Source organism: Typopeltis vanoorti, chromosome 2, assembly GCF_054136105.1.
Source record: "Typopeltis vanoorti isolate ZY-2024b chromosome 2, IOZ_Tvanoo_1.0, whole genome shotgun sequence".
Lineage (NCBI taxonomy): Eukaryota > Metazoa > Arthropoda > Arachnida > Uropygi > Thelyphonidae > Typopeltis > Typopeltis vanoorti.
The window spans coordinates 126673659-126697842 of record NC_143550.1 but is presented as its reverse complement, the minus strand read 5'-3'; the positions used below and the strand labels follow the sequence as shown (position 1 = coordinate 126697842).

The 24184-nt window shown below is 38.9% G+C and overlaps 1 protein-coding gene across 6 annotated transcripts in view; it reads left to right on the top strand.

The window, feature by feature from the left end:
* Positions 1-24184, top strand: part of LOC150109418 (basement membrane-specific heparan sulfate proteoglycan core protein-like) — a 1783738-nt gene that overhangs the window by 770938 nt on the left and 988616 nt on the right. For all 6 annotated transcript variants that reach the window (XM_090413063.1, XM_090413041.1, XM_090413033.1 and 3 more), the window contains one exon: positions 19649-19780. In XM_090413063.1, coding sequence (XP_090269189.1) covers positions 19649-19780 — 132 coding nt within the window. The remainder of the gene's footprint in view (positions 1-19648; positions 19781-24184) is intronic.

The following is a 24184-nucleotide window of genomic DNA, read 5'->3' as shown; positions in this document are numbered from 1 at the left end:
TCATTTTCTATACTCATACCACTCACTTCTGCATTCATATCCACTTCTTCAATCTCTCCCGTATTACTCTTCTGCTCTTCCACATCACTCCCCTCTCGATCTGATTCATTCTCTCTATTCAGTTATCTACTTTGCAGCAGCAGTCTCTCCAAGCAACTCACGCCATAACCACTCAAATGCAGTCCATCACTCCCATACAGCTCACTTCGTCCCTCAAACTCATTCCACACATTAACAAACTGTACTCCCATCTCCTCACACATTTCAGCCAGAATATCATTCATGATCCTTGCTGTCCACCTCATTTCACCACAGTCATACCTAGGCAACACACTTACTACCCTTCCTGTCACACTATTCTCTTTTATCTTTCCAGGCAGTCTCCTGACATTCATTTTGACATGCTCTTTGTTCTCTCTCAAATCATTTGTACCAATTAATACAATTAACTCTTTTGCTCGCTCCCATCTCATATTCAATGCCTCAATCACTCTACTCATTTTACCACCTGGAAAACATACCTTGTGTATTTTATCCTCTAGTACACCTTTAATAATGTAGTCGCTATTCAACGCTCATCTTTAACTCTTTCATGCCATCATGATTTATTTTAATAGTTTTGACCTGAATTCTCTTAATTTCATTCCGCATCCATTTCATTTCTTGCCTCATCCAATCCAATTCAATTTCCGAATCTCGTGACACATTCTCTCTATCATTACATCTTTCTAACTTTCTAACTCTCGACCCCCTCTTTTCACTTTCCCTCTCATTTATCCTTCTTTGTTTCCGTACTTTCAGTCCAACATACGTCCAACTTTCACTATCATTCTTCTCACTTTCACTTCATTTATCTTTCTTTGTTTCCGTACTTTCGGACTAACATGCGTCCAACTTTTGCTATCATTCTTCTCACTTTTACTCTCATTCAACTTTCTTTGTTTCAGTACTTTCAGTCCAACATGCATCCAACTTTTGCCATCATTCATTCTTTTTTTTGCTATCATTTATTCTTTCGATTTTTTTCACTTGCGATTTCTGCACATGCCATTTCTACTTTCATTCGTTCTCTCAATTTTGTTTATTTCCACCTCACTTTCGTCCCTTTTAACATCTGTTAGGGTTTTTCAAATCACTCTTTTTCTTTTTTCCTGATTTTTTAACATTTTTTTCGCCACTCTTCCTCACCATCCTACTCTTTCAAATATGCACTTGCGACACAATCGGTACTAACACTTTGTTATCAATTTCATATTTGCATTCATCAGTTCCTCGTTCAGGTCACACTTCACACACACCCTTCTTCCATCCGCACTAAACATCCACAAATCATTTATGTAATCGAAGGAATACATATAACAGACCTCACACTTAACGAAACAACTGAAATCTAAATTAAAATCATGGAATGACAATGCTGCCGCCATTTTTTTTTTTTTTTTTTTTTTTTTTTTTTCTCTCTGCAGGTTACTAGCTTTAATATCTGAATTAGGAGCTCTTCAAATCACGTCCACAGCATTTGGCTCAATAGTGCCCTCTTATTTGTCTTGCACACTTATTTTCTCTACAGTTATGCTACCAACTTCTTCATTCATAAGCAGCACTTCAATTATATGGATAATATTTTTGCCATCTTGAAGAATTCGCGTCGAGAACTAGAAATCTTCCATAAAAACATTACTAACTTGCAGCTTATGATCAAATTCGCCCTTGAAATAGAATCGACCAAAGTTTATCCTTTCTTCACATTCTTATAAAATAAGAAATAAATGGTTCTTTCTTTCAGCACTTTAGTCTACTGCACATCTACTTTATCTGGCTGCTGTATTCATCACACATTGGGGCACTGTCCTTTGCAGAAATACATATTATCAAATATAACTGTATAATTGTAAAACTGCAAAATGTAACTTAAATTGTGGTCAAAGTTGTGGGAGAGTTAGTTAGGAATAGAATACAGGATTGAGTTGATGGACACATCATTCTTTGAGATGGTCAGAATATATTTATAAAGGGTAGGTAGGTCCTGTCTTAGCAATATACTTGCATTTTATGATAAGGTAACAAGTGTGTTAGATAAGGGAGGATCATATACAGTGATATTCTTGGATTTTGCAAAAGTGTTTGATAGATGAATCGCAGATTGGTTCTCTGAATGATACAAGTAGGTATCTCTGAATGATACCAGCGCTGCTCCACCATACACATAGAATGTGTGTATGGTGGCGCAGTGTCTCAAAAAATTAGGTTAACCAGTGGCATGCCCCCAAAGTTCTTTTCTTATGCCCCTGCTGTTTAACTTTTTTGTAAACAATATATCATGTGGACTGAGTGGGAATCTTCAGTTGTTGGCTGATAATGCAAATTTGGGAAGAATTATAAGTAGCACTGCTGATAATTCCCTTCAGGAAGGTTTGAATAGACTTTTTACTTGGACAAAGGAGTGTCGTTGTAGTTTTCATATCATAAAACCTCTTTGCTTCTGCACTCCAAAATGCAAGGTGTTGCATTTTGGAGTGCAGAAATATAATGCTGTGTACTATATCGATGGTGCCATACCACAGGAAGTGGATGAGATTAGATTTGGGAGTGATTATTATTATTCCTGACACCTCCAAAGAGTCCGCAGACTCATCGTGGGAGGACACCTACAGCTGTCTCAACCACTACACCGTACCTCTACTATGAATCATCTCCATTAACGCCATCTACCGGCCACCATAACTAGTATTTTTTGTCTGTAAATTGCATGTGTTCTGAAGGGCCGATTTGTCTGTATGCGGGATGAAAAATCCGAGTTTCCAGGAGAAAAAACCCTGCTACCTCTGTATGAGATCAGCTAACTCACCTTCGATTGAAATCGTGCAGATAAAGATTCCTCCTGTCACGACGAGAATTGAACTTAGGCCTATTCCAATCGAAGGGCTCAATGTATTGTCGTTCTTCCAATTGTGCTATGGAGGCATTTATAGTGATGGTTGACAGTAGACTGAAGTTTAGAAGACATATTGCTAGTGTTGCAAAGGCTGTACATCGTAGTGCTGCTATGATAAGGAAGTGGTTGTGCCACTGTATAAAGCACTGTCAGACCACACTTGGACTATTGTGCTCAAATCTGGTCACCTTGTTTTCAGTGTGATGTGGAGACATTTGAGTGGTCCAGAGGTGAGTGAGTAAGACAATATCAGAACTTTGGACTGCTAGCTAAGGAGAAAGGATGAAAAAATGCGAATTGTGGCGTTTAGTGGATAAGAGGAAAAAAGATGATGTGATATAAATTTAAGTCAATGAGATCAGCTAACTCACCTTCGATTGAAATCGTGCAGATAAAGATTCCTCCTGTCACGACGAGAATTGAACTTAGGCCTATTCCAATCGAAGGGCTCAATGTATTGTCGTTCTTCCAATTGTGCTATGGAGGCATTTATAGTGATGGTTGACAGTAGACTGAAGTTTAGAAGACATATTGCTAGTGTTGCAAAGGCTGTACATCGTAGTGCTGCTATGATAAGGAAGTGGTTGTGCCACTGTATAAAGCACTGTCAGACCACACTTGGACTATTGTGCTCAAATCTGGTCACCTTGTTTTCAGTGTGATGTGGAGACATTTGAGTGGTCCAGAGGTGAGTGAGTAAGACAATATCAGAACTTTGGACTGCTAGCTAAGGAGAAAGGATGAAAAAATGCGAATTGTGGCGTTTAGTGGATAAGAGGAAAAAAGATGATGTGATATACATTTAAGTCAATGAGAGGATTTTATTGGATTAATCCAGATGAGATTATAAAAAGAGAAGAAGGTGAGATGGGAAAAACCAGAGGTCATCATCCCTGGAAGTTTTGTAGGAGTGTGGTGAAGAGGGATGTGAGGAGTAGATTTTTTTTACATGGAGAATTGTCAATAAATGGAATGGATTACCAGAATATGTTGTTAAAGCAAGGAGGAGTGTTAAGGATTTTAAAATTCGGTATGATAAATACGTTGCAGTTGAGTGAACCTCCCATGATGAGTCTGCCAACTCCATGGAGGGTGCAATAATAATAATACTCTTCTTCTTCTTGGCTTCTCGTATTAGGCAATTGTTTGCCTTTAACATTTTAAAGGGTTTAAAAAGTCTTCTTCCCATCTCCTCCTGGGTCTTCCTCTTGATTGGTGTCCCTTTGGTTTATATTTCCAAGCAATATTTGGCCATCTGTCCTCATTCATTCTTTCTGTGTGTTTTTTTCAGTTCTTTCTATGTGTTTTTTTTTTTTTTTCTAATCTTAGGAACTTCATTTCTGCAGCTTCCACTTGTCTTTTATCTCGTTCTCCTCCATCAAAAAAATCGCTTCTCTGAATGGCTGCAACCCAAGAATTAGACAAAATCAGCTGTTTTTCCTCATAATTTTACAATAAAAGATGACTTTTAGGACATGTGTTCCTTATATTTAATGTACCTCTGAACATTTTGCTTATATCCTAAAGACATTTCATCTTGCAGTCATGTACATACCAACCAAATTTGGTTTCTGTTACTTTCTGTAAAAGATAACATACAACTATGATTGATTCCTAGAGATCATCAAATTCTATGTTATTGGCAGCTCTATCACAAAAAAAAAAAATTAACATATTCCACAAGATTATATAGCTAATCTTCTACACAAAAGTACCTACAATTCTGAATGTCTTTTTAAAAAAAGTGCTGTAGTATTTCTTCATTGCACAAATTTCTATATCAATAATATACTTTCTAAGCCTAAAGTATCAGAAATTGCCTTTAAAAACTGTTTTTTAATTGGCTATCTGATGGGTATCAACAAGTTATACAGGAATATACTGTCTGGAAAGGGGGGGGGGGGGAGGTTGCCAAAGAAGTTGTTCTGTGGGTCAATATCATTACCACATGAGTTGTTTAAATTGTATGTTAATGATACTGGGAGAGGTTCATTGCAGATTAGGCAGTTGTATGTAGATTATGAAAAGTCAAATTAGGAGTAAAATAGATGAGTGTTTGCAGGAGGATTTGCATGGGCTGTGTGAGTGATCAAATAAATTTAACTACCACTTCAATGTTGTTATTATATGGGCATCTCATAAGATCAATACTAACCTTTATACACACTATCTATCATACTTCTTAAACTCATTCATTAAACTCATTCACTGTCAAGGCACTTAGAATTATTTCTGCATTTATTCCACTCATTCATCAGTCTTCAAGCAAAAAATCTAGTCCACACATTTATTAACCAACCTCATACACAACTTCCAGGCATGATCCCTAGTTCTTTCTCTCACACTATTGTCCCCCCTCTCTTCTGCCTGTCATTTAGACTTTACACACCCCCCACCTTCAATCTGTTGTCACAGCCCATTCTATACCCCTCTCACTAGCTTGGTCACATCTCTGGATCTGTTCAAGACATCCAGGAGTGGCTAAATCTGTGCAAAACAGTCAAGATGTGATTGAATTGTAATTTATAAAGACAGATAATAATCTCCTTATCACTACTTGTCATTGAGTTCAACATGTAATCATTCAAACTTTTTTTGCTATCTTTTGTAGTATACCCTCTGAACTTAATCCCTGTCCACCATCACACCCAAAATTCCTAGCCTTATCAATTTCCTGCAGTCTAGTATCATCAGTATGATACACAGTATATAATGATTTCATTCAAAAGTGATTAACCTTACATTTTGCAACATTGAATCGACAATCATTATCTGTTTTCAATGATGCCAATTCATTTAAATCATCCTGTCATTACTACACAAATTAAAGACTGGTGGCTCAAGTACACAGCTTTAAGATACTCCACTAGTCACCCTCATTCTCCTAAATTCCATTACCCTTTATACTACTCTGGTGTGTCTGTCAGCCATCCATATCCAAGCCACCAGCTTCATATCCATTCCCAAATTACTCTGCTTATGTAGTAGTTTCCCCATGTTTATTCAAAATGTGAATGAATTCCTTAAGCAGGACCTATCTTTTACAAAGCTGTGCTGTCCACCATAGTGTGTGATATTCCTATCCACTCATTCTTTAATTTTACCTTTAACCAACTTTTTCAGTACTTTAACCATGACCCCTGAGATACTAATCGATCTGTGTAATTTTCTACTTCTGTCTTGGAGTCACCTTTAGTACACTCTCTTGAAACCTTTGCCAGAGCTGACATTTAGTTTATATTTCATTAAAGACACTGCTGGTTCCCTTGCACGTGCTAGTATGACATGGGCCTACGTGAACTCCATTTCTGCTGCTGTATTTGCATTGATACTGAGTACCTCCATTTCATCTACCTGAGTTCTCACATCAGTCTTTTCAACAGTAACTAAAAAGTCTTCTCCTAGATGATATGCTGTTGCGGTCATCACTTAGTAATTCAAACTATTTCTCCTGCTTCTCTCACTTTCCTGCCATCAGCATTGATTAAAGTTATCCTTCCATAATCATTCTTCCTCTTAGCTAATTTTTTCTCATAATCTGATGTAAATCTAATGTAAAAAAAGCATTAATTTATGTCAGTTACTCAAACAAAAAATTTAGAATAATTTTTACAAACGAAAAGCTATTCTGAATAGCTTGGCTTAAGGGAGCATACCAACCAGTTTGGTTATCATTCTATGCCACTGAAAGTTTTTTTTTTTTCCATTTTGGCAATAAGACTGTAATGTTTCACATAACTGTAGTAGTAATAGTGCAGCACTTTTCACTTCACTTAAAACTTCATCTTTGTTTTTTTAGCAACAGTAGTGCAAGGTAAGCATCTCTTACTCTTTGTGTGAGTTTAAGTTTGACATGCCATCATCACTAAATTTCATATTTTAATCTTAATATGTAATGTAATAGTTTTACATGTCTTCCTTTTACTGGAGCAACAACAGTCTTACTTTGAGTTTTATCTACCATTATTAACATCTATCTCTCCTCTCATCTCTCTAAATAAGAGATATAAACAGTGTATAATTCAGAGCAAAAGACCAAAACACAAATGTAGTGAGCCATAGCATTGTAAATAAACTGAGTTCCAAAAATTGAGCATCAATTGATGTTGATTCATGGCAGCTTCATTCACTAAAACCATCCTATGAGTGAGTGCAGCATTTAACACGTTCGCTGCCAACTATGAGTATACTCGTAGTTGGTAAACCAGCTACACATGCCAGCTACGAGTATACTTGTATGACACTTACCGCTGGCAACGAGATTACCGCACTGACCTTGAAGAAGTGAAAATGCTTGGCTTGTGGAGCTAGCATCAAAACTGTGTATTCTCATAGATAGTATATGCTCTGCACAAGCCAACTAAGAGTATACTTGTATGATGCTTACTGCCTGCAACGAGATTACCGTACTGACCTTGAAGAAGTGAAATTGCTTAGCGTATGGGAACAGACTGTGCCGAAGTAGCATGGCAGCGAACGTGTTAATAAATGGACATTGATCATAATTGAAAAGTGTTGTGTGAGTGGATTGTTGCAAAGTGAGGAATTACAGTGTGTTGGAACAAAATCCAGGAGAAAGCAGGTGACAGCAATGAGCTCGGTAGCAAGGCTCTATGCTTGGACCACTACTGTTTAATTTCTCCATAAATGATACAGGAAATGATTTGTAGGAAATACTCAGTTGTTTGCTGATGATGCAAGACTGGATAGCATAATAGTTAACTGAGGACATTTTGAGAGCTTCTATGATGATTTAAGTAGGTTGACAATATGGGCAAAAGACAATGGATTTTTTTTTTTTTTGGATATTTAATGTGAAAAGTTGTAAAGTTATGCAATTCAGAATAAAAAGATTAGACTCTTTGTGCCACATTGATGGAACTGTACTCTAAGAAATTGAAGCTAAAGATTTTGGAGTGGGGTGGTAGGTAGAGAGTTGAAGTCCAGAAGGCATATTGCTGAGGTGGCCATGGTAGCTCATAGGAGTACTTGGTTATTGAAGAACACACTAATAGAGATAAGGTTATCATTCATCAAAAAGTTAACATTCCTCTTTATAAGGCATTGATGCATCCACAACTGGATTACTATGTTTAGGTCTGGTCATCTGAGTTTCTTGGGGTTGAGAAAGTGGTGGAGAGGATCCAGATGTGAGTAACCAAGATGATAGATTGAGGGTTTGTGGACTTCACAAAAGTTGGTTGATAGGCAGAAAATTGGGAGATATGATAGAATTGTTTGTTACTTAAAAGGATTTCTTAGGATTTATGCAGATGGAATATTTCAGCACTTGGCCTAAAGGGCAGGAAACAAGAGATCATATCTAGAAATTGAGTAAGTGTACCATCAGCAAAGGTGTGAGGACTACATTTTTTGCTTGGAGAGTGGTGAATGAGTAAAATGTGTTGCCAGAGTCAGTTTTGAATGTTTTGTCTGAGTTCAAGGAGAGGTACTCCATCTATATCCACTCTGTCTTATTCTTGCCAACTTTTATCTAGTAGAAATCCTTTTTTCATCCATAGAACTCAGACTTCATTTTGGGTACATTATATCAATGATGTCTTTCTTTCTGGCAAAAATAACCTGTATCGCTGAATTAATTTCATGATGAAAATAGAAGGGAAAGAAAGCTAGTTTCATTTCCCTTAGACACATCTTACTCCCATGCTTCTCTTTAGGTGAACTAATTACTTCCACTTATTGACAGCCTACCTTTATTGGATGCTATATATCATTCATCAGTAGTCTGCTCACTATCCTTCTCAAAAGACTGGGATCATGAAAAGTGTTACATCATGCTTGTATTATATGCTCTAAACCACAACAGCTACAGCAAGAACTACAGCACATCAAATGTTATATATGAATCTGAATGACTTCTCAGTATGAACTATACAATGTATTTTTGATTCCAATAAATCTAGCTCAAACAATAATTAAAAATACATACATTGTTGGCATTTTGGAACCAATCTCAAGAACCTTCAAAAATATAATCTAGTGTCTATGTTCATTCTTTTCAAATTATCATCATGGTTCTCATCTTCTAAAGATAAACGACCCCCCCCCCTCTTCCTGGCATCTACAAAGTTTCATGTGACCGTCACCTTTCTTATTTCAGACAAACTTCAGTGGAGAAAAGAATGCAATGATGATAATAAAAATCTTAGAAATCTGGACTAGCACAACTTGGAATTGATACTGACCACAATATCCATAAGTTTGAACATTTGTTTAGAAAAAAGTGCCAAAGCCTTTCTGTGCCAGCTGAATTTGAATCAGGATGACCATTTTGTCAATAATACAGTGTTGCCCTCTGTTATCCATTAAGATCACCATTAAGGAGTGAGATCGTAAGGTTACGCGGAGTAATACATAGTGTGCAGTAGCAGTTGGAACACCTGCAAAAACTGTTTCCAGAGTATCTCGGCTAATGGAAATAAACAAGTGTTCGAAAGGAAAAATAAGCGTAAGAGTGGGAGAGTTTCAGAAATGAAGGAAAGAGTGTTGTACGGTGACTCATTATTAAGAGGTGTGTGATAGATGGGAGTTTAACTAAATCGTACTTACCAGGTGTGAAATTTAAGGATGTAATTGAGAGTATTAGAGCACAAAAACAGAGGGTGAAAGAATTGATAGTTGTGGCAGGTACGAATGAATTGAAAGGAGAAATTTTTTATGAGAGAGATAAATTTTTTATTTTGCTACCTTTAATAAAAAATTTAATAAATTTTTTATTAAAGGTAGCGAAAGAAAAGAGTGACAAAGTTAGGATGGTGAGTCTGTTGCTGTGGTATGACAGAGAGGAGTTTAGAAGGAGGGCCATAATCGCAAATGACTATGCGCAGGTTATGCAGACGGTGTGGTGTGGAATTCGTGGACATGTGGAATGAGTTTGATGGGCGAAAGGATTTATACAAGATGGATGGCCTGCATTTGAATGGATTTGGTGTGTGGAGACTGGAAAAAGTGTTGCTGAATGAAGTGAAAATGGATGTGCAGAACCAGGGAAACTGGAACTACCAAAGGGGGGGGGGAGTGGATATGCAGACATCAGTGAGACAGTTGAGTGTAAGAATGTATATAATGTACCCGAGCCAGTACTTAGGACAAGTAATCGGAATGGGATAGTTGGAATAATGCATCAAGATAAGGGTAGGACAAAGGGACCTCTGCATTTCCTGTATACTAATGCCAGGAGTATTAGGAACAAGAAGGAAGAATTTTTGGCCTGGGTTGGCTCTTCCTGGCCACAGGTTATTGGCATTAGTGAAACATGGCTGATGGAAGATGATATAGTTATTGGGATAGAATGTGTACATCATAGTGTGTTTAGGAGGGACAGAGAGAATAAAATGGGGGGGGGGTAGTGTTATTGATGATAGCTGATGAACTGCAGCCAAGGAGAATTGAAGTTGTATTACAGGATAGTGATAAGAGCTCATATGAGACTGTTTGGTGTGAGATTGAGACTGGCAGAGCAAAATATATAGTTGGGTACTGCTATAGACCAGGTGATGGAATAGATGGTGGAGATAGTATGCATAAACAAATTGATGAAATGAGTGGAAGGAGAGTGATTATTATGGGGGATTTCAACTATGGTAACATTGATTGGAAGGAGGACAGGACATATGTGAGGAAGGAATTGAATTTTATTCAGTTATTAAGGGATCACCATCTGAGACAGCATGTAATGGAAAATACTAGGAGTTTAAGAGTGCTGACCTGGTAATAGCATCTGAGAATTTGACTGTAATGAATATGACCATGTTGCCACCTATTGGTGAGAGTGATCATAAGGTCTTGACCTGGGATGTGGCTAAAGGAGTGGAATTTTTGATTTACCATGCTGGCAAGTATGACAAGCTTAGGAGATTGCTTGCTTCAGTGCCATGGCATGTAAAACTGTGAGGGCTGGATGTCAATAGAGCATGGGAAGTGGTCAAGAATCATTTACAGGAGGTTATGGTTAATTGTATACCTAGAGTCCGAATAGGTATACAATCAGGGGTTTAAATGGATGAATAACACCATTAAGCTTGAGCTGCAAAAAAAAAAAAAAAAAAAAACACTGGAGGGAATTTAATGAGACAGGTGACCTGCAGGCACACGAATGGTATAAAGCGCAGGCTAGAAGGGTAACAAGTGTGGTAAAAAAAAAAAAAAAAAAAAAAAAAAAAGCAGATTATGAAAGGAAACTAGCTATGCAAGCTAAAGAGAATCCCAAACAGTTTCTTTCAATGGATGCAATGGAAGCCAAAAAAAATAAAATGCACGGCAGAATGATTTTATGGAATGAATTTTTTTTTTTTTGCTTTCAATGGAAGCAAAAAAAAAAAAAAAAAAACTGTACATGGCAGAATGATTTTAAGGAATGCCAAAGGTAAGGAGGTCACTGAATCAGTCGATATATTGGAATTACTGAGCAAGCACTTTGCAAGAGTATATCATCCAGGCGGTGACATTGAAAGAATGAAGGAACCATTAGTTTATACGGGAATTGTGATGATTGAAGTGGAGGGGAATAGTCTATTACAGAACCTTAATGTGAATACATCTGTGGGATTGGATGGTATACCGGCACGGGTCTTACGTGAAGCGGCTAAAGAATTATCAGTGCCCTTGACCATGTTGTTTAATCTCGGGTCTGGCTTAGTCCCGAAGGTGTGGAAAGAGGGGAAAATAGTTCCACTGCATAAAGGAGGATCCAAGACTATTGTTGCAAATTACCGACCGATCAGCATATCAGGAGTCGTTGTCTAGGTCTTGGAGAAAGTAGTCAAGGGAAAAATACAGGAATGGATTGATGAAAATGTGATACTGTATGGGGGGGACAGCATGGCTTTGTAAAGGGTAGATCATGCCTCGATAACTTGCTCAAGTTTTATAACACAGTCACGGCTGAACTGGATAAGGGCAATGAGTTTACAGTAATTATTACTGGACCTGGCTAAGGCCTTTGACAGGATTCCATAATGGAATTCTAATCCGTAAACTGCAAAATATGGGAATGGATATAGGGTTAGTGAGATGGATAGGAGGGTGGTTGATGGAGAGATACCAGAGAGAAGTTTACTCAGGAGTAGAGTCCAAAAGACGTCCTCTACTCCTGAGTAGAGGTGTGCCTAGTGGTGTGCCGCATGGTTCTGTTCTTGGACCACTGCTGTTTAATTTGTTCATTAACGATATAGGGAAGGATTTAAGAGGAACAGTTCATTTGTTTACTGATGATGCAAAGTTGGGTAGGGCAATAGTGAATGCAGAAGATGTCAAAATCTTGCAGGATGATTTGGATAGATTGGAGTTCTAGGCTAAGGAGAATGGATGTCAATTTAATGTGACAAAATGTAAGGTTATGCATTTTGGGGTGAAAAGATTAGCAGCAGTATACCACTATGGTGGAACTGTACTCAAGGAGATTGATGAGGCCAGGCACTTGGGAGTGTTGGTGGATAGGGAGATGAAGTTTAGGGGGCACATTGCAAAAGTAGCTAAATCAGCTCATCAACTCACTTGGTTGTTGAAAAATACTTTGATGAGCAGAGAAAAGCAAGTTATTGTTCCCCTATAGCAAGCCTTGATAAGACCTCATCTCGACTACTGTGCTCAGATTTAGTCACCTAGGTTTCTTCTTGATAGGGAGGAGGTGGAGAGGATCCAGAGTAGAGTGACCAAGATGATAGCAGGTCTATGGAATGAACCTTATGAGAACAGGTTGAAGATTTGTGGGTTGCAGAAATTGGTTGATAGGCGGAAAAAGGGAGATATGATTGAGACATTCAGATTGCTGAAGGATTTATATAGAATTACTTCAGAGGATATTTTTGAGATCAGGACTAGTGGTGGGAGAACTAGGGGACATCTACGGAAGCTGGGCAAGAGTGTGGTTAGTAAGGGTGTTAGAGCTGGGTTCATTACTTTTAGAGTGGTAAATGAGTGGAATAAGCTTCCAGAGTCTGTTGTGGGTGCTATGACACTGAGCTCAAGGCAAGGTAAGATAGATACTGTGAGAATGTCGAATAGTTGTGTGGACATGATGTTTATTATTATTATTATTATTATTATTATTATCCAGGCCTCCAAGGAGTCAAAAGACTCATCGAGGGAGGTCCTTCCTAAGACATAAAGTCTGTCAAGACTCATCGAGGGGAGGTCCCCCCTGAGAAACAAAGTCTATCATACCACTCTTTAAACTCACTGACCGTTCTCGCTCCCACCACTCCATCAGGCAATGCATTCCACGGCTCAACCACCCTCCACACAAAGAAACCACTCCTTACCCTCTTGCTCACAGTTTCCTTTCGTAACTTCCAAGGATGGCCTCTTGTCATCACTCCTTCCCGCTGTTCAACCAAGCGAAAGAACTCCCCAGTGTCAACCCTGTAACCACCTCTCAACAGTTTAAAAGTCTCAATCATATCACCTCTCCTTCTATCCACCAAACTCTGCAGTCCACATTCTCTCAGCCGATCCTCATAACTATCCTTCTACGGTCCTGAAACCATCTTTGTCATCCGTCTTTGTATCCTTTCCACAGTTAATTTATTCCCCTTCAAATCCTGGGGACCAAATCTGAGAACAATAGTCCAAGTGTGGTCTGATCAGAGACTTATACAACGGAATGATAACCCTCTTATCTCTGCAGGTCAGTATCCTTCTCATAATAGCAGCAATCCTCTGTGTTTCCTTCACCACCTTTGCAATATGTCCCCTAAACTAAAGGTTTCAATCAATCATCAACCCCAGATCTCTTGTCTCCCCAACCTCCTCCAGTATAACTCCTCCCATAGGGTATGCAGCATCCCATCAATGTTTCCCAAACCTCAAGACCTTACATTTTGCTGCATTAAACTGACATTCCCAATTCATTTGCCCATCTATCTAGCTTATTCAAATCCTCTTGCAGGGCTACCACATCTGCACTATTACTAATAATCCTTCCCAGCTTCGCATCATCTGCAAACAACTGAATATCCCCTTGTAATCCACTTGCAATGTCATTGATATAAAGGTTAAACAATATAGGTCCTAGTACTGAGCCCTGTGGGACCCCACTTGTAACCTTTTGTCTCCTTGAAACTGCTCCACCATATACAACTCTCTGGTAACCATCAGACAGCCAATCCTGAATCCAGTTGACTAACCTGACATCCAAACCCATGTGCTGCAACTTAAATATCTGCTTATCATGTGGCACCCTGTCAAATGCCTTTGCTAAGTCTAAGAAAATTGCAGTATATGCCTTTCCCTCATCTAATGTTCTTGTAACTTTATTATAAAAGGCTAGCATATTGCTAAAACAAGAGCACCCTTTCACAAATCCATGTTGACTCTCACAGATAACATTACCCTCATCTGCCCAGTGCTGTATATGATCCCTCACTACTTTCTCCAAGATCTTAACAACTACTGATGACACACAGACTGGTCTATAATTAGACACTTCCAGTCTGTTACCACCCTTATGCAATGGCACTATCTTACCTTCCTTCCATTCCCTGGGCACCTTTGCCAAAGCCAGACTTTCATTGAAAAGCTATGTTAAAGGCACTGTCAATTCCATAGCACATTCTCTCAAAACTCGTGGTGAAATACCATCCAGTCCCACAGCTTTACTGACATCCAGAGTACTCAGTATCTGAAGCACACTCTCCTCCTGTACCTCCAGACCTCGAACCAGTCCTATCCCTCTAGCATTAAAACTGACTCCTCTAGGATGAAATACTCCAATAAAGTGTTCATTGAACAATTCCACTATGTCCTCTGCATCAGTCACTCTATTCCCATTTTTATCCCACAATATCATTCTTCCACAGTCATTTCTCCTCCTACTGGCCACATAGCTAAAAAATTCCCTAGGATTTTCTTTGGATCTTAGGGCCAATCTCCTCTCATATTCCAGTTTTGCTTTCCTTACCACACTAGTCACTCTTCTGGCCTGTGTCTTATATTCCTCATGCATCTCTTCACCTGTCTCCTTATATCTCTTCCATACCTCTTTTTCGCATGCAATTCCTGTTTAATATTGTTTGTCATCCACTTTACTCCAAATTGCGTACTCATCTTCACTCGTGGTATACAACTTACCATTGCTGATAACAAATATTCTTTCACAATTTACCACGCACTAGTGATATCCCGGCCTTCCAATTCCTGCCTCCATGAAACTTCCCGAAGTTGACGTCTAATACTATTATAATCACCTGCCTTATAATTCCACATAAGTTCCCGTCTCTTTGATACTCCTGCATGTCTATTCATTTTCCAAGTCAACACCATATGGTCACTCTCTCCAACTGGTGGGAGAGACATTAACTCGGTTATCATCAACTCTTCTGATGCTATAACCAAATCCAAAACTTTTGAACCTCTTGTTCCCTCTGTTACATGTTGCCTAAGACATTTGTTCTTCAAGAATTCTAGAAATTCCATTCCCCTATTGCTACATGCATCTTCCTCTCTCCAATTTATACTACTGAAGTTAAATTCTCCCATAACAATCATTCTTCTTGCACTTGCTAAACTTAGCTGTCTAAACATCTCCTGGTCCCCATCCTCTGTGCTCCTGGGTCTGTAGCAACACCCCACTAAATATCCTGTCTTGCCTACCTCTACCTCACACCATACGCTCTCAAAATCATTTCTCACTTCCTTCCAAATTCTCCACTCTTAGAGGACATAAGTCATCACTTATAATAAGCAGTACCCCACCACCACGCTTTCCCCTCCTATCCTGACGAAAAATGCTATACCCAGCGACTTCTATTCCTGTTGTTATATCCCCTTCTGTCAACCACGTCTCAGTGATCGCAATAATTTTTGGCCAGGCAGATGCTATCTGCGCCACCAATTCCTGTCCCTTATTCCAGATACTCCTGGCATTAGTATAAAGCATATAAATGCCATTGTTTCTATACCCAGCATTATCCCTTCTAGACTCCACTGGGCTCAGTGTTACCTGACATTGTCTCCCTTCTTCCAAGTATCCATTCCCACAAGAGGCCACCCCTGCTATCATCCTCCCTGGGACACACTGACTCGTTCAGAACAGCAATCTCTCCAGATGCCTACGTCCTTCCTCATTCAAATGTAAACGGTCTCTCGCATACAATTCCTCTCTTTCCTCAAACGCACTCCAAGCATCCACATATACCAGTCCTCTCTTGTCACACATTCTCGCTATTATGCCATTCAATATCACCGCTCTTCTTCTCAGCTCATCATTATCATACCTAGGCAACGCACACTATTTTTCCTCTCTGTCTTCTTCTGCACAGTCTCGAGCAAAAATCTCATATCTCTCACTGCCCGACTTACATTACCACTCAAGTCATTCGTTCCTACCATCACAATCATCTCATCCACCCTTTCACCTCTCTTAATTGCCATAGTCACCCTTTCTATTGTTCCTCCTGGCAAACACTCCTCATGCATCCTATCTTGAACACCACGGATCATTGAGTCGCCATACATTATACCTCTTACCATTCCCTCGCTCCTATTGTTTCCATTCTCTCCTCTTCTTTCATTCCCATACCTCTCTCTTCTACTGTTTCCATTCTCTCCTCTTCTAGCAATCCCATACATCTCTCTCATTCCATCTCTCCTACCGTTTCCATTCTCTCCTCTTCTAGCACTTCCATATCTCTCTCTCATTCTGTCTCTCCTACTGTTTCCATTCTCTCCTCTTCTAGCACCCCCATACCTCTCACTCATACTCCCTAAATTCTCTCTTTCTCCTACTCTGATTCGCCTTGCATTTATCTCTTAGGGCCTCCCTCGATGAGCCTAAGGACTCCCTGGAGTCGCCCGTAATAATAATGTTCTACTTTGTATTCATACTGCCTGATGCCACTGATGATCTATAATTTTTGGGTTATTATTATTATTATTATTATTACATGACACCTCCAGGGAGTCCAAAGACTCATCGAGGGAGGGTACGTACTCTACAACTCTGTCTCCACCACTCAATTCACCAACTACAATAAACCGCAACTACCTTCATCATCTATACCAATGCCATCTACTTCCAACCACCACCATTAGTATTTTCACAATCGCAATCATCCATGCCCATAGCGGGATTCGAGCCCACAGCCTTTTGGCTGGAGAGCAGATACGCAGACCACTCGGTCAACCAGACTGGGTTGAAATATTTGGCTATTAAAATTTATTATTCACTATTTTCCTTGTGTTATTGTGGTAATTTGTTACATTTTATGATACAAGAATTGATGAAACACCATATCAGGAGGTTCTGGTAGACAGCAGCAAAAGAAATGAAGTGGAAGCAAAATTTCTTTTGAATTTGTAGTTAAACTATGAAACAGTGCTGAACAGTAATTGTATATATTTTAACAGATTTAGAGGAGAGATAAGAATTACTGATGCCATTTCTTATAAATGCTAACCATGACAGTGTTTATCAAAATGCAGACAGCAGCAGAAACTGAATGTTTGTGTGAACAAAGTGTAATAAATTGGTCACAGATGAATCAATAATTCTCACTTCTGTATTCAGTTTCATGAAGCTGAATACATTGAATATGAGAAAGATATTTGGCTGTTGGATGGATATGCAATGTGTACAGAATTAGAATGAAAGAGAATCTCTAATTTTGGTATGGAAGCTAAATATCTAACTTTATTTAAAGTTAGATATTATCCTTAGATATGTGTTGAGAGGAGAAAACACACTTCTAGGAATAATAGCAAAGGTAATAGTAATACTAATAAATAATCGTAAAGGATATAATAATTTTAGGAAGGATAGACAGGAGAGGAGGGGGACATGCTCTAATAATATTGGATAATTTGAATCCTTTTCATGTTGATATCTGTGATTGTACTAATAGTATTTCGTATAGCAGTGAGTGTGAAGCCATCTGTTGTGAGGTGGAATTGAACCAGATCAATTACATAGTTGGGGTGTTATTACAGACCTAATGGATCAGTTGCTGGTAATGAAGAAATGCATCATCAAATAGAAATGGGCAAGAAAAGTGTAATCGTAACTTGAGACTTTAATTATCCAAATATTGATTGGGTAACAGTAAAATCTCTCGAGAAGAATGAAAATGAATTTATTGAGCTGAAATATTCAGCTCAATAAATATTCAGCTTCAATATTCAGTAAATATTCAATACATATTCAGCTCAAGCAGCATGTGACAGAAGGAACTTGAGGTTAAAGAGTGTTAAATTTGATTATAGTGTCAGAGGGCATTACAGTTAAAGACATAACTGTTCTACCTCCAGTTGGTGACGGTGATCATGTGGTACTCAATTTGGAAATGACTAAGTTTATGAATGTTCCATTCAGAAAAGGTTATGTGCTGAACTACAGAACAGGAAATTATGACCAACTGAAGAGTATACTGATTCAGTGGAATGGTAATGTGACTAGGCTATATAATATGAGGATAAGAATGGAAAGTATGTATGGAAATTCCCTTGCACAAGAGTGGTACAAACACTGATGTATCTAACTATTAAGAATTTGCATATCAGTAGTGGTGTTAAATATTTTGGAAAACTTGGTTTGGACTTACATTCAGAATGGTTGACAGTGAATCTTTACTTTGCAATGAAGAGCATGGGTTTACTAGGAAAGGTCATGGTTTAGCAACTTGCTCACATTCTATAATAATGTTACCATTGAACTAGACAAGGGGATTGGATACACCATGACACTTTTGGATTTTGCTAAGGCTTTTGACAGAATACAGCATGGTAGACTGTTGCATAAATTAAAGAATATGGTTTTGGATTATAAAACATTAGTGTGGATAAGAGGATGGCTGACCAACAGGTATCAAAAAGTGGTATATGGATTTTTTGTTGAGTCTGCAAAATTTAAGTCAACTAGTGGTATTCCACAAGGTTTCAGTCCTTGGTCCACAGTTATTCGATCCTACATTAACACGTTCGCTGCCAACTATTAGTATACTCGGAGTTGGTATATGAGCTTCACAAGCCAACTATGAATATAGTCGTATGCCAATTACCGCCGGCTACGAGATTACTCGTACTGACCTCAAAGAAGTGAAAGTGCTTAACGTGCGGAGCATAGCAGCTAACGTTTGATGATGATGATGGAGGAAGAGGGGAGATATGATAGAGACCTGCAAGTTGGTAACGGGCTGTTATAGGATCAATGCTGGAGAAGTTCTTCAGAAAATAGTGGGAGATCGGGGGAGAACCAGGGGTCATCCCTGGAAACTGTATAAAGAGGGTGTGAGTAGGGGAGTGAGGGGCAGGTTTTTTTTTGTGCAGAGTTGTGAATGATTGGAATGCCTTGCCTGAGAGTGTGGTGTCTGCAATGAGTTTGAATGTGTTCAAGGCACGGTATGATGAGCTGTGTGTGAGATCAAAGGACCTCCCAGATGAGTCTTTGACTCCATGAGGTTTTGGGGTAATAATAATATAGGTGAGGAGAACAGGGCAAGGACATGAAGTCCTGTGTGGTGTCCTCTATAGGTATAGTGTTAGGATCTTTCATTCATTCTGCTGAAAGTCTCAAGATGAGTCACCTAGATTTTCGGTTAAGTAAGGTAGCCATATTTATTTAAATTTAGATTGTAATTTGCCACAATATTATAACATTTGCTTTCCTTTCCCATCCCACGGTGAGGGAAATTTTCATGTGCATAAATATGAGGATACCATATTGATAACTCGTAATTTTTTTGTCTTTTTATTTTGTAGCTCCTAATCCAGCAGGATCACCATGTCGATATGATGAATTCCGTTGTCTCTCTGGAGATCAGTGTATTCCTAAAGGTTTCCAGTGTGATGGAGAATTTGACTGTCAAGATAAATCAGATGAAATTGGATGTGGTAAGGATCATTTCTGTTTCAATGTTAGGTAGTTATTTAAGCTCATTATATTTCATATTTTAAAGGAATTAACATTCCTCTAAAACTGAAATTCATCAGAATATGGTTGAAAAGCTGTATTTCATTTCTTATGGTGAAAGAACCTGGCATTAATGAGAAGTAGAAATGATACTTTATGTGAAAAGTATTCCATCATGAAAAAAAGGTTGGTGGGTAATGCAAAAAAAAACTAAGCAAGTTTGAGCATGGTTAGTAGTTGGAAACGGGTTCAATCGTTTGATGCTGTTGACTCTACTGGCACTCTACTAAGGACTGGCCATTCTCACAGAGTTAACATCGGCTTGAAAACTGACATATGTCAGACCTCTGTGCCCTTGAGTCACGTGGGCATATGAAAAAAAAATTCCATCATGAATACTCCTAACTGATATTAGGTGGAGAATGGTGCTTTACACAGGCCACATGTAAGAGAATCAAAGAGGCAGTTGGCAAGATATCTTGGTTGGAACTGAATTGCTTGAAAGGAAATAAGTATGTGAAACGATATGAAAGAGTTGAGTGGGAAAAAAAAAGAATTGCAGAAGAAATAGTGTGCAATATGCGTTGATGTACGGAGTTTTTTTGGTTGAAAGGATGAGTACTTGAAGAATGGGTTGCATTTGAATTTAAGTTCGAGTTAAAAAAAAAAAAAAAAAAAAAAAGCATTTCTTGTAACACCGTTCAAATACACCGCTACTTCTCATCACAATATTAGCACCACCAATATTTGAGCAGGCTGTCTTGCTTACCAAACTTATTTATTGGTTTAATATTATTATTATTGAGGCCTCCATGGAGACAAAAGACTCATCGTGGGAGATCCTTCCTAGGAAACACAGTCTATCATACCACTCATTGACTGTTCTTGCTCTCATCACTCTATCAGGCAATGTATTCCATGGTTCAGCTACCCTCCATGCAAAGAAACCACTCCTCACAATCTTGCTCACAGCTTCCCTTTGCAACTTCCAGGGATGGCCCCATGTCATTGCTCCTTCCTGCTGTTCCACCAAGAACTCCCCAGTGTCAACCCTGTAAGTACCTCTCAAAGGTTTAAAAGTCTCAATCATATCAGCTCTCCTTCTATCTACCAAACTCTACAGACTACATTCCCTCAGCCGATCCTCATAGCTAACATTGTACAGTCCTGAAACCATCTTTATCAGCCTCTGTACTCTTTTCACAGTTAAAATTTATTGCCATCAAATCCTGGGGACCAAATTTGAGAACAATAGTCTAAGTGTGGCCTGATCAGGGTCTTATACATTGGAATGATAATTCTTATCTCTTCAGGGCAGTGTCCTTCTCAGTATTGCAGGAATCCTCTAGGTTACCTTCACCACCATACACAACTCTCTGATACCTATCAGACAGCCAATCCTGAATCCAGTTGACTAACCCGAAATCTAAATCCATGTGCTGCAACTTAAATATCAGCTTATAATGTGGCATCCTGTCAAATGCCCTTTGCAAAATCCAAAACAATGGCAGTATATGCCTTTCCCTCATCAATCACTCGTCACTTTATATAAAAGGCAATGATGTTACTAAATCAAAAACGCCCCTTAACAAATCCATGTTGACTCTCACAGATAACATGACCTGCATATGCCCAACACTGTATATGGTCTGTCACTAATTTCTCCAAGATCATAACTACTGATGAAACACAAACTGGCCTATAATTAGACACATCCAGTCTGCTACCACCCTTATGTAATGGCACTATCTTACCTTCCTTCCATTCCTTTGGTACCTTTCCTGTAGCCAGACTTTCATTGAAAAACCAGTTCAAAGGAGCTGTCAGTTCTTTAGCACATTTTCTCAAAACTCATGGTGAAATACCATCCAATCCCACAGCTTTACTGACATCCAGAGTATTTGGAACACACTATCCTCTAAACCTTGAACCTGCGCTATCTCTCTCTCTGTCCCCCCCTAGTATTAAACTTACTTCTTCTGGATGAAATACTCCAATAAACTGTTCATTGTACAACTCCACTATGTTCTATGCATCAGTCACTCTATTCTCAGTTTTATCCCACGATGTCATTCTTCCACAGTCATTTCTCCTCCTACTGGCCACATAGATTAAAAAAAAAAAAAAAAAAAAAAAAAAAAAAAAAAAAAAAATTCCCTAGGAAGATTATTTGGATCTTAGGGCCAATCTCTTCTCATATTCTAGTTTCGTCTTTCTTACCATACTAGTCACTCTCCTGGCCTGAATCTTATATTCTTCATGCATCTGCTCTCCATCCCTCTCCTTATATCTCTTCCATAACCTCTTTTTCACCTGTAGTTCCTGTTTGATATAATTTGTCATGCACTTTACACCCAATTGTGTCATCTTCTTCACTCATGGAATACAGCTTACTATTGCTACCAACAAATATTCCTTCACAATTTCCCATGCACTAATGATATCCAGGCTTTCAAAATTTTCCTTCCATGAAACTGCCCCAAGTTGATATCTAAGACTATTATAATCACCTGCCTTATAATTTCACATACATTCTCTTTTCTTTGATACTCCTGCATGTCTGTTCATCTTCCAAGTCCAAACCACATGGTCACTCTCTCTCTCCAGCAGGGGAGAGAGAGGGAGAGAGAGATGTCATCTCAGTTATTATCAGCTGTTCTGTTGCTATGATCAAATCCAAAACTCTTGAACCTCTTGTTCTCTCTATTACATGTTGCCTAAGACATCTGTTCCTCAAGAATTCCAGAAATTCCATTCCCTTATTTTTATATTACTAGGTTACAGGGTTGACACTGGGGAGTTCTTTCGCTTGGTTGAACAGCGGGAAGGAGTGATGACAAGAAGCCATCTCTGGAAGTTACAAAAGGAAACTGTGAGCAAGAGGGTGTGGAGTGGTTTCTTTGCATGGAGGGTGGTTGAACCATGGAATGCATTGCCTGATGGAGCGGTGAGAGCGAGAACAGTCAATGAGTTTAAGGAGTGGTATGATAGACTTTGTGTTTCTTAGAGGGGACCTCCCCTCGATGAGTCTAGATAGACTTTGTGTTTCTTAGGAAGGACCTCCCACGATGAGTCTTTTGACCCCATGGAGGCCTGAATAATAATAATAATATATGCATATTCTTTTTCCCAACTTATACTGCTGGTTAAAATCTCCCATAACAATCATTCTTCTTGCACTTGCCATGCTCAACTGCCTAAACATCTCCTGCTCCTCACTCTGTGTACTCCTTGGCTTGTAGCAACACCCCACTAAATATTCTGTCTTCCCCACTTCTACCTCACATCATATGCTTTCAAAACCATTAGTGTCTTCCAAATCTTCCACTCTTAGAGGACATCAGTCATCACTTATCATAAGCAGTACTCCACCCTGCGTTTTTCCTTCCTATCCTGCCGAAAAATGCTCTATCCTTCTATTCCTGTTATTATATCATCTTTTGTCAACCATGTCTCAGAGATCCCAGTAATCTTTGGTCAGGCTGATGCTATCAGTGTCACCAATTCATCTCCTTTATTCTGGATACTCCTGACATTAATATAAAGCACAAAAATGTCACTTCTTCCATACCTATCATTATCCCCTTTACACTCCACTGGACTCGGTGTTACCTGATGTTATCAACATTTCTCCAAGCACCCATTCCCACAAGAGGCCCTCTGTTACCATCCAACCCTGGGAATTCTAGTTTCCCTGCATTGATGCATTGACGTGTTCAGAAAACAGCAATCTTTCCAGATACCTATGTCGTTCCTCATTCAAATGCAAGCGGTCTCTCGCATACAGTTCATTTCTGTCCTCAAATGCCCTCCAAGCATCCATCCACATATTCCAATCCTGTCTTCTGAAATATTCTGGCTATTATGCTATTCATTATTACTGCTTTTCTGCTCAGCTCATTATTATCATACCTAGGTAACATACATGCTATCTTTCCTCTCTGCATTTTCTTTTGTGCAACATCAAGTCATTCGTGCTCACCATATTCATCTCATCCACCCTTTCACTCTGCTTAATTGCCATAGCTACACTTTCTATCATACATCCAGGCAAACACTCTTCTGGCATCCTATCTTGCACACCATGGATCATCGAGTCTCCATACATCACACAACTTATGACTCTGTTCCTTGATTGCTCACCTTCACTCTCTCTCCCTCTCCTCTAACCCCTTTCTCTTTGTGTGCCCTTACTTACCTGTTGTTCATGGCATCACTTTATCCCTGTTTCCAGCATTCTCTCACATTCTTCTCATTCTTCTCATTCCCTCTCTTCTACTGTTTCTATTCTCTCTTCTCTTATTCCTATAACTCTCTCACTCCTACTCTGATTTGTCTTCCATTCACCTAATCTCATCTTTCATACTGCTCGTCTCATTTCCAAG